The sequence below is a fragment of the Dendroctonus ponderosae genome, unplaced genomic scaffold (genome assembly GCF_020466585.1).
Source record: "Dendroctonus ponderosae isolate FM_Combo_2020 unplaced genomic scaffold, Dpon_F_20191213v2 Dpon_F_20191213_4, whole genome shotgun sequence".
Lineage (NCBI taxonomy): Eukaryota > Metazoa > Arthropoda > Insecta > Coleoptera > Curculionidae > Dendroctonus > Dendroctonus ponderosae.
In genome coordinates, this window is record NW_026018611.1 from 16198800 (window position 1) to 16216980 (window position 18181).

Here is an 18181-nt window from a genome sequence, read left to right on the forward strand (position 1 = left end):
TCAACAAAATTTTCGTAATTTGAAGCAAAGATCGTAATTTTTCTTTTTGAATGCTTAAGTATTCCAATATACCAATTAAACATGGAACAATTTCAAAATAATGCTTAATAACAAAGTTAAAATTCGATCTTCAACTGTTAATATCTTCTAGACATTAAAAAAAATCTCAATATTTTTCTCGTACTCCCCGAGGGAGCCTCTATCACCCCTTAAAAGGAATGACGCCAATTTTGAATCACCCTGTATACAAACGATCTAACTTCTGTTGTCTTTTACTTACTTTTACAGCGCCTATACGTTTGCACTATTAAATAATTTGAATCCATTTAATAAGTAATCCATTTAAGAAGAAAAGGTTCAGCCGGTCGTGACTGGTTAGAGGGATATTTAAGACGCAACCCACATATTAGACTCAGGAATCCTGAATCAACCAGCATAAATCGTGCAACGGCTTTCAACAAAGAAGGAATTTGAATATTTTTTGCAAACCTGAATGCTGTAAAGGACAAGTACAAATTTTCACCATCATGGATTTATAACTGTGATAAAACAGGCATCACAATAGTACAAAGCCCAAGCAAGATAAAACGGCGAAAAAGGGCATTTAACTAGTTGGGAGAAGGGAAAAACTACGACTGTCATGTGTTCATTTAGCGCATCTGGAATATACGTTCCTCATCTATGACAGAAAAAGAATGACCCATCACTTATCACACTACAAAAATAGCGGACCTCCAGGATCTATTTATCGTAGCTCAGGTAACGTATAGATGACCGAAAATTAATTTGTGGATGATTGTAACACTTTGGGTAGTGTGTTAAAAGTTCAAAAGAAGATCCAGTTTTGTTGTTACTAGATACCCACTATACTCATTGTTGGTTAAGTGCCTACAACTTCTGCAAGGAAAGAGGAATTATTCGGCTGACGATCCCTCCACATACGTCGCACCGTGTTCACCCGCTTGTCGTTACTTTTCATGGTTCTTTGAGGACAATTCAGAATGTCATGAGTGTATGAGGAAGAATCTCGGAGAAAAAATTACGCAATTACGCCTAATATCGTTGCTGATTTGCTCAACAAAGCTTTTGGGAGAGTTGAGAAAGCTATCAAAGGTTTTCAGGTAACGGGAATATTTCCTATCAATTCTGATGTTTTAAATGCAGAAGATTTTGCCCCCTCTGAAACGATACAAACTACAAATTTCAATGAACCGATACCTGAAAACCATCAAATAGAAGATCAAATAACCGGAGAAAGGGCAGAAGATATAAGACAACAAAGCTTCAAAGCCGACCCAAACAAAAATGAAATAAGACAAACTATATCATTTGGAGAAGTAATACCAAATCCTGTGTGCTCTGGTACTACTACCCAAAGAAGAAAAAAATGTGGGAACAAGCAACACTCTCAAATATTTACTTCTACTCCAATGAAAGGTTTTTTGGAGGCAAAGAAAATTCAAAGTTGCAGAATGTAAGTCATAGTCGAGAATAGCCCAAAACAAAGAGTAAAAGACAGGTTTTTGGTAACTTTGATGATACCAGCGTTTTAGTAAACAAAAACATCAATATTACCATAAAACAAAAACCAACGCTTAGAAACAAAACTAAGGTAACTTACGAGGGTCGTTGGTTAGTCAATGACTTTTTGAATTTCCGGCGCAGTAACTTTAAATGCAACACTACTACCGTCAACTATCGTCTGTTAGTAAACTGCTGTGAAATTTTGAGCACGGTACGTCTGATGACTTCGTCAATTTCGACGAAAATGGAAAAAGGTGACTTTCGAGTGCTGATCAAGCATTATTTTTTACGTAAAAAACCATCAATTAAGCGAAGGAAATGGTCGATAAATACTATGGGACTCGGCACCATCAATTTTAATATGGTCATCAATGATCGATAAAATCTATGGAACGTGGTGCGTAAAGCGCGGCTGAGGCTGTAGATATCTCAACTGAGAGGATACATCACATTTTACATGAATATTTTGATATAAAAAAGCCATTCGCACGATGAGTGCCGCGATTGCTGACACTCGACCATAAGCGCTCCCGTGTGACGATTTAAAATTAATTTTAAATGAAAGTTTAGCGATGTTCCGTCGCAATCGTTGACGAAACGTGGATCAATCACAACACACCAGAGACCAAAGAACAATCAAAACAGTGGATTTCTTTAGGTGAACGATCACCAAAGAAAGCCAAAATGAGTCTGTCAGCCAACAAGGTGATGGCCACAGTTTTTTGGGATGCACGCGGTGTTATTCACATCGAAGTTTCCAGTTTCCAAACCTGAAGAAATGGCTACGCTGTAAGAGATTTGGGTCCAATGAAGAGGTCATTATTGAAGCAAACGCATATTTTGAGGACCTCGCGAAATTATATTATTTGGAGGGATAAAAAAATTGGAAAGACGCTGGACTCAGTGTATCGAGCGAAAAGGAGATTTTGTTGAAAATTAAAACGTTTTTGGTCGGAAAAAAACATTTATTTCATTCAAAAAGTCATTGACTTATCACACGACCCTTGTATAATAAATGTGAGGAAGAAGAGGAGCAAAAGGAAAACTCAGACTTTACTCGAGAAATAGAAATTGATTTGACATCCTGCTTCAAAGTGTTGAATAAAATTGAAACATAACCTATATGTAGTATTTTCAAGCAGAATAAAAAAACAGTGAAAACTCAAGCTTAATAAACATTCGTGACAATTCGGTTGTCATTTTTTTATTGTCGCCCGGTAATATAATTTCGACAAGACGGCGCTTCAGCTCATAATACGATAATACATATACATGCGATAATTTCTTTTTTAAAACGTTGATAAAATTATAACTTTCGTACGTTCCACGGTCCTATAATATACATTTTCCTGTACGATTCCCTGATACAACATTAATATTTTTGTGGGATTCAATAGCAGAAAAATAACAAAATACAAAACTAAAACTTACAATACGGCTAGTACTAGGCCATTTATCAAATTTTTAAAGCACCTAATACTGCAAATAGTGGCGATTTAAACAATTATTTAATTTTTCCACGTTTTGACTTCAGCAAACAGCAGTAAAAAGAACTAAATGTTATTTAAAAAATAGAAGCTTTTTATGTAGAAGCAATTTGACTTCAATGATAAAAATAAGTTCTTTTTTGTTATCATTACCGCGCAATGTTTTATTTTGGTTTTAGTATCACTATCAGAACCAACGCAAAAATACAAATTTTCTTGTTCCCCTGGTGGAAAGTCCACAGTTTCGCCACTGTTTTCGATGGCGAAAGAATCACATTTACTCATTACAATGACATGACGATGACAATTTACCTTTCCGCCCATTATTCATCAGGATCATTCAGGAGGATCAAGAATAATAGTATACGATACGCGGGACAACAGTCGCAAGCCCGCCACTGGGTGATTGTCAACTTCAAGTAGTGACGGAACTTCGATTTTCGTCTCTTGTATCGTAAAATACTATTATTGGCTTTACTAATTATGCGCACTTAATTTGGTACTTTCGCTACCGTTTTTGAGATATCTACATATCTCGAGAACGACAATTTACTATAGTATCTAAGTATCTGTAGAACACTCACCCAATTTTCCTCGCCTTTTGATTAATTGATCAGGTTTGACGACTAATTTTTCGGTTTTCAACCAGGGATTGTTTGCTACCAGTTCAGCAAACTTAGTGTTGGGATCGACACTAGCAAATCGGCACTGGGTGGCTGCAGTGTTTCCACCCAAATGCTTGTTAATCAGGTTCTTTCCTGCAGCTTCGCGGATTGCCTTTGCTGACATTCTGCTTCTTTTCGATTACTGTAACTTATAAAGAAATAAAATCATTAGGTTGGTCGAGTTATTTTAAAAAGCCGATAATAAGTGAGAAAGTGTCCATGGTGTATGTAGAATTACTATGCTTGAAGATAATATGAAAAACTATACTCAATTTACGTTTTCTGACTTCTTTCAGGCAATAGTAAAAACGCGCGACAGATAAATAGTGATCTTAATAAGGTAGTTGGATGGGAATCAAATGTATGATAATAAAAAGTCAATATAATAACGTAAATTCACAAATCATGACGGAAGTTTTACAGGTCAAGAAAAGATAAAGCAGAGGCTCTAGTATAAATATTTGAAGGTACTAAAAGACCATAAATTAACATTTTCTAGTCATGCACTATATGTATCTAAAAAAATGCTTAACACCATAATTTGTAAGCATGTAAGCATGCGAAATTTGCGCATGTGGCCTAAACTAAAAGTGTTGTTAAACGATTTTGTATTGATTAAATAATAAAAAAGAGAATATTCTACAAAAAAAACAAAATCATCTTCAAGAATAATTTTAGAATGTAGTAAATACAGTAGTGGTGTTAAGTACATGTTGGTATGTTTAAATCGCGTAAGTGATAAGGCAGATCATATCGCCGGCTGAGAGGAACAACCGGCTACCTAGCGACCCGGTTTAAGAACCGACCAACTCGCGACCCGCTTGAAGAACCGGTTAACTCGAGAGCGTTTTTATTTTCTCTAAATTTGTAATGGCAGCCCTGTACCATTTTAGTATACGATTCCTGTTAAATATACGCTATTAAAAATTGTTGTCCTATACATTCACATTTTTTTTATTTTGAAATTGTTGAAATATTTTTAAAATTTTCAAAACTCATTACTTATTGGCAACGCTACCAAGCATCTAACCTCTTTTAATATAAAAATAATAAAAACACCCTCATTGAAGTTTCTGTGTTATTTTTTTGTTTTTTTATTAAAAAATGGTAGGTGCATGCTTTATAGAAGGATTGCCAGTAAGTAGTGAGTTTTCAATTTTTCTTTAATGTTTTGACACCTACCAAAAATAATCAATATTTTTCAAAATATTTCAACAATTTTTCAAATAATTTTGACAAAATTGCAAATGTATGTATAGGACAATAATTTTTAATCGCGTATATTCAAAAGTAATATTATATTAAAATCGCACAGGGCTGCCACTACAAATTTAGAGAAAATAAAAACACTCTCGAGTTAACCGGTCTTTCAAGCGGGTCGCGAGTTGGTCGGTTCTGGCCGTGAAGCAAATTCGGTTCAAATACTCGTGTCAGGTCACCTCATGCGCGTCGTAGGCGTCTCAATTGCGCCTAAGGCTAGGCGCAAATTATAGCCGCTACAAGCAATTGCGGGCGACAGTCACCGAGGATGAAAATTGTTACTTTCTCAAGGTGGCTGGACAGGACGCTGCAGCCGCTGCTTACGCCAGACGCATGCATCAGTCGCACAAGCAAACCCATGCCTTAAGGCACAGCATAAATATTATGAATTATATGATGTAAATTATAAAATAATTTTAAGCTGTGCCCTAAGGCACATTTTTGTTCGGTGCTTGCAGACGTGTTAATTTTGTTTTCTTCTAACTACATATTCATAATTGATTACCCGCGTATTCGTATGTTTTGTTTCATCTACAGCCCTTTCCTATCCAATACAAAAATGTAAATTTTTAAATAAACCACGTGACAAAACCAATACACTTTGTGATCATCAGTCAAGTAATCAGATCACCACTCTCCTCGCCCTTTGTTGGCGTGAGTTCTTTCAGCTTCTGCTATGTTACTGAAGCATTTCCGCTGAACTAATCGCATATCAGCAAATTCGTGAAAGGAAATTCAAAGTAAGTCACAGTTTGACAAATTATTGTTGTTAAAAACATCATTGCCGCTTTGACTTTCCATCAAAAAATTGTAGAACAGAAGTTTTTCAATATCGAAAATTTTCGTAATTTCAAGCAAATATCGAAATTTTTCTTTTTGAATGCTTAAGTATTCCAATATGCTACCAATTAAACATAGAATGCTTTCAAAATAATGCTTAATAACAAAGTTGAAATTCGATTTTCAACTGTTAATATCTTCTAGAAATGATCGAAAAAAAATCTATATTTTTCCCGTACTCTATAAGTGCGCCCCTATTAGCCCTTGAAAGAAATTATGCAAATTTTGAACCACCCTGTACAATTTGTGTACAATTTTGTGTACAATTCGAGTATGTGAAAGGAAAACCAGCTCAAAACTCATCCATATACGAGAAAAACGTGACGAATAGAATAGGCATGATGACAGTATAAAAGAATCAAAGAATAAATTGTTTTAGAGAAAAGTATATAGCCATCTGAACGATCTGGCTTGCGCAAGCCAAATCTGTGCAAATGAACTGAACGAAGATCTTGCATTTACACGTTCAGTTCGTTTTACTCAAATCACCCAGCTGTGAAGTGAGGAACACCCAAAATCGTATTGTTGCCAACAAGATGGAACATGTTTATTCGTGGAAAACCAGTGAGGTTCGGGTTCAAACTATGGTGCTTGTGTTCGCTACTGGCTACTTGTTCAATTTTATTCCGTATGGAGGAAAATCTGAAAAAACTGAACGTAACACTCCATTAGAAACCAGAGTGGTTTTGGATGTTCTTTCAGTTGTATATAATCCGCCACAGCATAGAGTTTTTTTCGATAACTTCTTCACCTCTTATTCACTTTTTGCTGCACTGATAGAAAACGGCTTTTTGCTACAGGAACAGTAAGAGAAAATTGAATTTCCAAATGTCCCCTTGAAAACAATAAAGCTATGGCCAAAAAGAAAAGAGGTTCTTTTACGTCTGCATTTGATTCAGAGCTGGAGGTTCTACTGACACGATGGAATGACAATTCTGTAGTTACTGTGATGACAAATGTAGGTACAATTTTTCCTGTTGTCCAAACAAAACGATACAATCGAAAGTAACGAAAAGAGATCCTTAACCCCCAACCGGATGTAATAGAACATTACAATAAATACATGGATGGAGTGGACCTTCATGACAATGGTATTGCCAACTATCGTATCCGAATAAGAAATAAGAGGAATAAATGGTGGTGGCCGTTATTTATCAATATGATCGACAGTTCAGTTGTGAATAGTTGGAAAATATATAAACTTGTTAACGATTCCAATATTTCCCAACTCGAGTTCCAATCACTGTTAGTAATCAACCTTCTCAAATACAGCGTGTAAGAAAAGGACGTTGAAAATGCATCTAGTGCTGAAGCATCTCATTCAACATACGGCAGGCCCTCCTCCAATGCCTTACTAGATGACGTCAGATTTGACAACTTTAGCCATATTATAATTAGGGAAGTTGAAAGTGCAAGACAAAAGTGTCGGCTTTGTAAAAGTAATACCATCTACCTTTGTAAGAAATGCAAAGCGCACCTTCATCCGGACTGTTTTCAGTTTCACTCACTTCAGTTCAAGAAGTTTCACGTTAAAAACTAGTTTATATATTTAGTTCAGTAACATAAGATATATTTCTTTAAAGTTTTGTAGCCTCTTTTAGCCAAAGCTGCGTAACCGCACCTTCCTGTGTTTTCTACACCAGCAGGATCATTTTATGCTTTATTGAAAATTAGCCTTCATTATATTATATTTTGTTCACCTTATTAATAAATCGACAAAATTTCTATTTTTTATTACCTTGGCCGTTAATGGGTTAAGTCGCGTTATAAGATAGCCACGATTGATAATGTCTGGATCTTTTGAACATTATTCGAATTTCAGGACTAGTTCAACAACTCTTGAACTGAACTTTACTCTCTTCATTTCCTACAAAACTTATGAACAATCAGATTCCTGAACTAGTTGATATTGTATGAATCGGCGACAGTTTTAGCCTAATGCAATTAAATGAATTTGTCGATCTCTAACGATGCGCCGTTCGCTTGAGGCAATTTTGGTTGCACAGTTGATCGGTTGAGAATCTGACGCACGCGCATTTTTAAGCTGTTGGATAATGCGGTAGAGATTTGTCGGAGATAGATGGAGGCATCTCCGAACCATCGCCAGATGATGATAGTAATAATAATAATAATAAACATGTAAAGTTGTTACATATTGCATTACATTTTTTATTGTTTAGCAGAGATTTCGAAATCAATTTGTAGATTTTCTCAACGTTAAKAACGGCTTTCACCGTTAATATGTATTTTCTTAAAAAAGAAGATCTTATCCTTCGAAGCAACTAGCCGCGATGGATAGCGCCTATCTTTTCTGCCTTTGACGGCGTTCCAGCGCCGATTTTAAAAATGATTCCAGGAGCTAACTAAAAGCAGTGCCGAACCTTTATACGTAAATTAGACAAACGAAGAACAACTCTGCATCAAAAACCCGTCGCCTTTTCGTCGACTGCATTACGGTCGGCCATCCGCCAAAACAATATCCGGCAAAGTGCCGATGATCGACTATGCATACCGGCGATARAGTCGCTACACTCGGTAACATATCRAAAAAATCGGTCATAACTTGTCCCAAAGTAGAAAGAACTTAAAAATGCAACATTTGATGAAACGGGCCGCTAAAAATTACTTTTAAACAATGAGTGAGAAACTCCCTCACGCAGCCTTAAAATGACAATTTTCAGAAAGGAGAAAAGAACCGGATGAGCAAAAACTATTCACGTTAGACAGAATAATTCGTCCAGGACCGAATAGAGGATTAGCAGTGAGGACGCATGGATATCTTAAGAAAAATGCCTTAACTACATATTAGCGCGATGATCCGGTGCTTCTTCATTGCAAACTACGTAAAACTCTTCATCGACCTTGAGTAAAACTAGGACATTTTTCTTTTTTGATCTTTGACTTACTTAGTACACCTCCTACACAAACCTTTATTCCTCCTTATTCAACTTCACTTTGATTATGCACTATTATTAAATCGTCGTTGACCAATTTATTACAAGTACTTACTGGAAGTTGGTCCTTCATGTTGAGATGAAATAATCTAATCGAACATTCATAATAAAGAGGTTTTATTCTCGCTCCACTTGGCGTTATCTCCAAACTTTTTCAAGTATTCAAATTGAATTACAATGATTGAATTTGTTCAGTTGGTATATCAATAGAATTGGCGCACTTCAAACCGATCTGTAAACTTAAAAGCAGAGAGGAGTCGTAATATCGCGACACTTAGAAAATTAATGGGAAATGGGAATTCTAAATCCAATTAAATCAATTTAGGCAAAACAAAATGGCGGATTCCTGAGGCAAAAATATGATGATTTAACACAACTTACCTTGATCCAAAAGTTGACGGTTGCCGACATATAAGGCGTCAAAGTTACATTTTAATTTCAGTTTTTCGTTATTCTACTTTGAACGGAGCTGCATATTTTAACGAAATTTGATATACAGGGGTTTTTGAGCATAATAAATCTAACTGTGGGACAGTTAGATTTAATTCTGATCAACTTGTAGAAAAAGCTACATGCGTCTAATCGCCCATTAATTTTGCACAAAAAAAGTATTCTTAGTCAATGTCCCAATAAGCCTCTGTTTCCGAGATATTTGCGATTAAACTGCAAAATGCAGAATTGTGAGGACATTTTACAATGCAAATCAAGTAGTGTGACGCAGCGACATGGATTTATTTGGTGTCTGTCAAACTGACACTAGTGCTACTACATACTTAAGTTTTGATTTCAATTAGTTAATACGCCAAGGCACAATTTTTTCGAAATAAGAAATAAGCTTACAGTCTATCTCCAGCAAAATTTTAGTGGACGCAGTGCCAAACGGAGTATGAAAATGTATTGCAGTTAACGGGGGACATTTTGAGCAATTGCTGTAGAAAATTAATCTTATTGTTAGTGATTAAGATAACAAGATCCTACTGTTAAAGAATGATGTTTAGTAAATATTTTTTACTTAGATACTTATTGTGGCTTATTCTTTGTAAATACTGCATTTTGCGGTGCAATTGCAAATATTTCGGAAATATAAGCTTGTTGGGAAATCGACTAAGAATATCTCTTTTGTACAAAATTAATAGGCGATTAGACCCAACCAGTTTAGAAGTCAGAATACCGGGTGACCAAAAAGTTAAAACATTTTTTTTGGCCAGATATCGCCGTAAGTGGTTTTTTCTACAAGTTGATCAAAATCTGATGATAGATTTGGATTTCTTATGCTCAAAAATCCCTGTATACCAAATTTCGTTAAAATATGCAGCTCCGTTCAAAGTGGAATAACAAAAAACTGAAATTAAAATGTAACTTTAACGTCCTGTATGTCGGCAACCGTCAACTTTTGGACTAAGGTAAGTTGTGTTAAATCATCATATTTTCACTCCAGGAATCCACCATTATGTTTGTGCCATTACTTTTGGGACACCCTGTATACAGGGTGATTCACGGTCGATGGCGTATTCGACGTTTAATGAGAATTCGATGCACGATCTATCTGGAAATTTATACAACGATATCGGATATGCTCTATCGGCCTAAAATATTTCCAGCAATGCGAGGTTGCCGCTCAAACCGCCAAAATGAAATATTATTCATTCCGTTTTGAAATATTAAATTTTCTGAAGCCGTTTCCGAAATATTAAATAAAATTAATTATTTTGAATTAAAACATAGCCCCAAGGATTATTGTATTACAACGCAATTTCGGCACCTAAAAATTCAAAATTTTGGTACTGGGTCAGCAAGGCGTACATCAATTTATTCCAAATTAAACAGGAAAATATTGACCTCTCAACTAGAGGTAAAAATTCCTCTAAATACAGTTTTTCAAATAGAAATCTCGTATATTTTATATACGTTCAAATACAAGACCATTAAGTTCTCGATGAAACGATTGAAATGTTTTTATACCTAAAGCTTCAAATTTCCGCAATAAATAGACATTTTTGTAAAAATTCTATTATTTCGACGTATTTGTCAAATTAGTCTTAAAATGTCATAATAGTTGAAGATTTAGAATTCTTCAAACTGGTTCTAAGCTTATCAGTCAGCAAAAGTTTGACAAGACAACTGTTGTGCTCTTTTGACGCAGTTGAGACTACTATTAACAAAATGGAGAGTTTGGTTGGAGAAACTTTTCATGAAACTATGTATTCTTCACGGCCAATGTGACCAAATTGTTGCAAGCAGAAAATTCAAYGMAATGTATCCTAATGTAAATCAACKGMMTKMSAASAAGTTGGTGSAAATGSARAAMRATTTCGTGAATTAYGGCACCAAACTGAAAGCTGAACCGAAGTTTCCRAACCWGTGACTTCTGATGCAGACAACMTTGTAAATGTTTARSRTACTTCTAWGTATMTMGYGMAGCTTMTGTTMRAARWGMYGCACATCMWGATMAAGCAAGYAAWGCTTCCGAACAARTTKWCAAARRTCGACAAKKYYTGWWKCMKATKGGAYRWTTSGAYASAAGTAAATACAAGTATCGTCGTGAAYRATCRARRYTKYWWASACTGTSACAGTCAAGACTGTTGTCAATYKTCTTAACTGAACTCAAAATAGAKAAAATTGATAAACATTATTAAACGTTATGTCACCCTTACTGAYCTRGCGTGACTTTTATATSGTACCATATTTACGACTAGMTCAATTAGATCAATATGCGTCATGACACCCTTACGTAAAGTKYGGCCTCWWAGCCGTGCCRATACAAWYACMTKGTATAGAAAKAAGTACTCGTATCGAATCGAATWRYCAAAAGTGYAAACAGCTGCACAGTCTATTGAAGARTTYGAGTTGRAWWTGTCACAGCSTTSAAGATCTAGCTGGTCTAAATTAGAAAACATGTTGGAAGGTAAAAGTTTTTTTTATGCTAGTACGKATRWTAACATACCTCCACAATGGACTTYWGAAMARKCAGTTTTAMAASTTTAGGCCAATAAATGTAAATAAATTATGTTTAGTACTTTTTCTTTATGGAATATAAKWGATATAYCYATTTTGCAGAAAGGTTCAAAAKACAACAAAACAGTGCAGGCTTTAACGTTTTTTGTCCGCAATTATTTGCGGCCTTCCAAAMTTGTGGAAGGAGAAAGATTTWTARGTGTTCCGAAWGTGCTTCAACCTAATTTTAAGGTACCTAAGTAKCTRGYGCWGCGTATTTAAAAAAGATGACSCAASAAWAGCAWAAAGCTTGTGTMSCTATAGCTAAAGCTAAAGCTAAATTGTCWAMRAYYGRYRWTKTKSGAAACYTTCAGAMAAAAYATTTTTTTGTTYACCTTATGRCAATAAATGCATTAAAATATATTCCATGAATTTTATTACAATCACTTCTTTAAACGGCTTTTTTACAGTTTAAATTCACGGTAATAGTGAATTTCAGTCTTGAAAAACTCATCGAAAATGTATACTTAAAATGTGTTTATACGTAGAGTCACTGAGTATCGAGTCAGTCAATAAAATTGTTAGCAGGTAATGGTTTCGATACTTTCAGAATACTGATATGAGCAGTATTGCAAGACGATTTGGTTACTACTCATTTGAGTAAGTATCGATACTTTCTCAGTATCGTATTGTCCCTACGGAAGCCAGAAGAAGCTTTCCAGCATTCAGAAGAAGCAGTCCAAGCCCTGCAGCTTTTTAAAAAACGTAATTTGGACACGTGAAACCAAATTTTCGACGAATTATATTTTCAATAGACAAAATAAACATTTCTGGGCGGATCATAATACACACGTGGTTCATTAAAGGGCATTTCAAGAAATAATCAGCACCAAAAGTTTTGCCTCCTAAAGGATAATGACATAAAGTTTCACCTTTATGATGAATCGTTAAATTCATTGAAGTCCGGGAAGAATAAATAGCTTCATTAAAATTTCTTTCTTTAAAATATTCTTTTTAACAATTGACTCTCTCCATTATAATTTATTAATAATAAAGTATAAACTATATAAAAAGCGCACAGAAGATGTTTGATAACTAAGCTCACAAATGATTTAAAGATCGAAAAATCTTCAACTATTATGACAAATAATCGAATTTTTGCAAAAATGTCTATTTATTTAGGAACGTTTAACGCTTTCGGTAGACACATGACACATCGTTTCATCGGGAATTTAATGTTCTTTCCGTATTTTAACTAATATACGGGGTGCTCTATTTGAAAAAATGTAACTGAAGCAGTATTTATCTCTAGCCAAAAGGCCAATATTTTCAAGTCACCCTGTATAATTTGGAATAAATTGTTGTACGCGAGGCTCAAGCATAGGGCTTAGCTGACGCAGTACCAAACCTTTAAATTTTGATAAGGTATCGAAATCGTGTTGTAATACAAGATTCTTTGGCGCTAAGTTTTGATTAAAAATAATGAATTTTGTTTAATACTTCGTAAACCGCTTTAGATAGATAGGTATAGGAATCGTTAAGCAAAAATAATATATTTCAGATCTAAAAAGCCAATCTAAGCGTTCAATAATATCCAGGGTGTCTCAGTTAAAATATTAAAGTTGTACGCACTTTTCGATATAAGCGGCAACCTCGCTTATTGCTGAAAATATTTTAGAACGTTATTATAGTATATATCCGCTAACTTCGTTGGACCAATTTTCAGATAGATCGTGAATCGCATTCTCCTTAATCGTCTAATATGCCATCGACCGTGAATCACCCTGGATACTTCGGTCGAGAAGACTATTAAATACCTATATAAAGTACTCGGTATATAATAGCTCACCAAGGCATATACTATTCTATAGTTCGTTGAAATGTATGTGGTTCGTTGATTTTGCCCCTCAGTGTACTTAAAATTACACACCATTGTAAAATATTTGAATATTTTTATTAGGTACACCATATTTTCCATTGTTTAATTTTTTTGGATGTTTAGCAATTTCAGTTTACTTTTCCTGTTTTTGTAATTACGTTTAATTTGCAGCTGTAGTGCATTGTGAATGATTTTCGCATTTAAATGTCACTCGGGGAATTATTTCGCTTGAACATCTCAATATGTAATTAGCAATCTGTAAAAAAATTCTCAGAAACAATTTAGACAAATAAAGTATTTTGACAGTAATTAATGCGATGGGAATAAAGTGAACCAATGAAGTGAAAATTCCTTCGTTATCTGCTATCTAATAAGATAACTCAACTTAAGTGTGCCTATATTTTCTGCGGGCAAAAAATTATTTCATGTTATTTTTACAATTGAGGAGTTGCACAACCCCACTTATTAAAAAATTACAAAAATTGTTACGAAAGTTCGAACTTAAACGTCTATAGTTCGGAGATGTTAGTTTGGGTACTGACCCAAACTAACCCAAATTAGTTAGTAAACAAATGACCCAAAAATTAGCTTTTTCAATCCTCCTAGATACGAAATGAATCGAATAAAACTTGAAAGCGCCAGGCAATACATAAGTCAAGTCCTACAAAGTGTTACAATTTTCACATCTACTAAGACAGTAATTAATTACTATTTGCTACATTTATTTCGTATCAAGCGCAGTTTTCCTGTCTATAAACTAGCGAGTGAAATTTCATGCATGTCCAACAATAAGCAACTTACACCAAAATTAAATAATTCCTGCTACTTTCCACAGCACACAAATTCGGCCGACACTTTCACTTACGACTTAGGATCAAGATTGAAAAAATCACTGAAAAGTTGTAAGTGGCAGAGAGCTATAAAATTTTAATATCGCGATGCGAAAGCAAATTTCTTATTGAAGGCGACTCAAGTTCCCCCTTGAAGTGCTTTCACTCGACTGGCTGTTTGCTGGCTATGCATGTGGTATTCACTAGTAAATGCAAATTATTGTTGATAAATTAACGTAACATACATTACATGATAGGATAATGACGACAACGTGATGGTTTCGCGATATCCACAGTAACAAGTTGGGGACGAATTTTGGCTGTTTACTACTTATTATGCTTCAATGCACTTATGCATTCAGCTCTAAGAACCAAGTTCGTTGCATTGATCAACAAATGATTCAAAGTGAGAGCAGCGTTCCAAATGTGTGATTGAATGAATGGATTCGACACCTTTGAAATACTTACATATGACAAATGGCACTTGAATCTGTAACTGGCTAAGCCCTAAAGAGAATGATAATCGGATTAACGTCATGATGTATCATGACATTCTATATTATTAATTGGAAATTCTATAAAAAGCAATGTACACCTTATGGAGTATAAGGGTTCTGAAAAACCGGAATAGATCAGCCTATGATAAATGAAAATGATCAGCAGTGAAAATGAAATAGCAAAAAATTAATGACATGCTTTTTTTAAGTACGTTCATTTACTTCCCCGGATCCTAAAGTACTACCAGCAAGATGGAGCTTCTGCAGCTTTCAAAAATTAGATGAAATGTTCCCAGGGTGTTGGAATAGTCGCCGTGAGGATATTAGACATATCTCCTATAACTCATTGTGTTATAAATGCTGCATCGGATACTAAAGAATCATGAAACCAGCACGAGCGCAACGAATGTTTTTCATAGATGAAGGCGAATATGTTTAGATACTATAGTAATTCTGAACAATACTATGATAAGCAAAATCATATTTATGAAATTTCCTATAAAATGGAAAACATGAATAGTAGGAAACTTGAAACAAAGCAAATTAAAAGAATATGCACATAGAATGTGAAGACAATGGCCCGAGCCACAGAATCCCAGCCTCCCACAGAATAAAGGACGTCAGCAGTAACTATCCCATAGAAATGAACATTAGTTAAACCAAATTCATAGTAATCAGTAGAAAAACTGGTGGAAAGTACGACTTAACGATCAACAACACACCAATAGACAGAGTATCACAGTTCACCTATTTGGGAACCATGATCAATCATAATTGGAACCACTCACAGGAGATAAGGTGCACAACCTCAACATCGACATCAAAATCAGACTGCTCCGATGTTATATTTTCTCGACTCTTCTATGGGAGAGTCTTGGATATTAACCAAGGCAACAACAAGCAAGCCTTCGAAATGTGACTTTACAGGAGGATGCTGAGAACATGATGGGTGGACAGAGTGGCCAAGAGAACAGATAGAATGAGGAAGGACTTGGAAGTAATGAATACCATTAAGAGAAAAAATCACATAATACCTCGGAGATATTATGAGAAACGAAAGCAAATATCAACTTTTAAAGTTCGTCCTCCAAGTTTATGACAGAAGACCACTAGGAAGAAGGAGAATATCTTGGCTTAAGAACTTAAGAACGTGGTTCTCAAAAGCTACTACCGAACTGTTAAAGTAACCGTGAACCAAGTCATCATATCCAGGATAATCGTAAATATTCGGACCGAATAGGCGTTCCAAGAAGAACAGTCCGTAGAATTCATAAATCGATGTCAAACAAACTCGTACATCACCGTATTTAAAAACTTAAGTTGAAGGTCTTGACTCTTGACTAGAATAGAATTTTCCAACGTTTATTACATCAGTTTGTTCAGATTTCGTATCTCTTAGTGCCGGTGCACACGAGCGTTTTTTAACCGCACCGTTAAAAAACGCTCGTGTGCACCGACACTTACGGTTTGTGAGGTCGCAATGTCCCCTCCAACTCGAATTTTTCTCTCATTTCCGCCATAAAATGTAACGAAATGTTTTAAATATTTGTTTAATGTATAATACGCTCTTGAAATTTGATATGATTCTTCTGGCGCCTATCGCGCCATTTTTAATTTGAGTCTCAAAAATCGAGTACACAAAGTGGTTCACTTTCAATCGCAAACTAATCTTACGAAGGAAAATAACTAACTAATAAAAACTGAATATAAACGTGTATTTACAAGATCCGTTACAGAAGTCTCTAATGCAATTTTGATGCAACATTTGTTGAGCGAAAAAAATAATTTCTTATCACTACGTGCCAACATTTCATTTCGTTCTGTTAAAATTGCGACACTCAAGCGCTGTGTTTATCAAGGCTTGTAGTCCTTGAAGGGGTCAACATAAATGTTTTTTTAAACATCTAATTCGAATCTGTGGTGAACGCCTCGTGCATTAGAAGTTTTACAGCTTGCAGTTGTTTTAGAAACTTTAAATTTTGTTTATACAGGGTGAATCGAAATTGGCGTCATTCCTCTGGAGGTGTTGTCTGGCGGTGTTTTAGGAGTACAGGAATATTAGTAAAAAAATTAATTGTTATTAAAGACTGAAAAATTTGCAAATAAACTATATCAGAAAAACGCCCACAATGTTTTTCAAGGTAATCTGCCTAATTAACATTACGTAAATAGCGGTTACTTCGTAATTATTAAAAACTCCGGTAACCATGGAATTATACAGAAAGTGACAATAAAATAGACAAGTATAAACGGTAAATTTAACAGGATTCGTTGAATGTCAAACGCACTTTTCCAAATTTCAATTATTGTCCTCATAACTTCAAATTGAGTTAACTTCAAACAAGTTAGTGCCTGTGTTATTATCTACTCTTCTCGAGCAGCTTCTCGTATTCGGTTAATTAACTCCTGCTCTATTTGTACCCGTATTCAGTAAGCCATTGGTTTAATCTGTCCTTGTGCAGTGCGTATCTTACTACGTGGTAGCTACATTCCTATTTATTTGCTGCCTGGGAAAGTGTCAGTTGTGCAATGCTCTGAGTGCCCTTGGAAGGCTCTGCTGCAATTATGTCCAATACTTGTTCCTCTGTCTGGAACCCGAACATCTATTGTCGTCTACTATCTTCCTCTAGTGTCTCTTGCCTTTTGTTGGTGTGAGGACGTACAGCTTCTGCTATGTTACTGTGGCATTTTCCCAGAACTAATTACATATCCGTAAATTCGTGAAAGGAGCTTCAAAGTAAGTCAGAGTTTGACAAATTATTGACAAAGGCTATCCACCTGTAACTATATGTTAATGACAAAAAAACATTATTGCCGCTTTGACTTTTAATCAAAAAATTATAGAAAAGAACTTTTTTAATATCAAACATTTTCGTAATTTTTTTCTTTTTGAATGCGAAAGTATTCCAATATGCTACCAATTAAACATTGGGCAATTTCAAAATAATGCTTAATGGCAAAGTTAATATTCGATTTTCAATCGTTTGGAAGAGTACGAGAGGACAATGGACACAGGAGGCTTGACGAGAGCTGTGCAAGCTATACTATACTAGTACAGGCTGTACAAAGCTGCTTGCACACATAACATTCCTGATAGGATACAACGTTCACGTTTAGCAAGACAACAATTCATCAAGGGCAATAGTATGGATGAAACATTCTTTTTAGGCGAAAATGCAGAAAGAAAGCTGTGCAGCCACATTCAAAAGTTGTAAGCATCTAGTTTTGCACCAAGGTCCAAAAATTTAGGGTGATAGCTTACCATCTAGAACAATTTATGGGTGTACGTAATCGATTTAATCAAAATAAAA

General features: G+C 35.1%; 1 protein-coding gene across 7 annotated transcripts in view; it reads right to left on the reverse strand.

Annotated features, from left to right (window-relative positions):
• Positions 1-18181, reverse strand: part of LOC109541269 (ATP-citrate synthase) — a 52798-nt gene that overhangs the window by 26380 nt on the left and 8237 nt on the right. For 4 of the 7 annotated variants that reach the window (XM_019910088.2, XM_019910085.2, XM_019910087.2 and 1 more), the window contains exons 1-2: positions 14345-14571; positions 3596-3824 (exon numbers count right to left, since the gene is read on the reverse strand). In XM_019910088.2, coding sequence (XP_019765647.2) covers positions 3596-3800 — 205 coding nt within the window. In that variant the 5' untranslated portion in view covers positions 3801-3824; positions 14345-14571. Of the gene's footprint in view, positions 1-3595; positions 3825-8682; positions 8750-14344; positions 14572-17358; positions 17363-17935; positions 17948-18181 lie in introns of those variants that run through there. The other 3 variants (XM_019910083.2, XM_019910082.2, XM_048665616.1) reach the window with 3 other exon arrangements.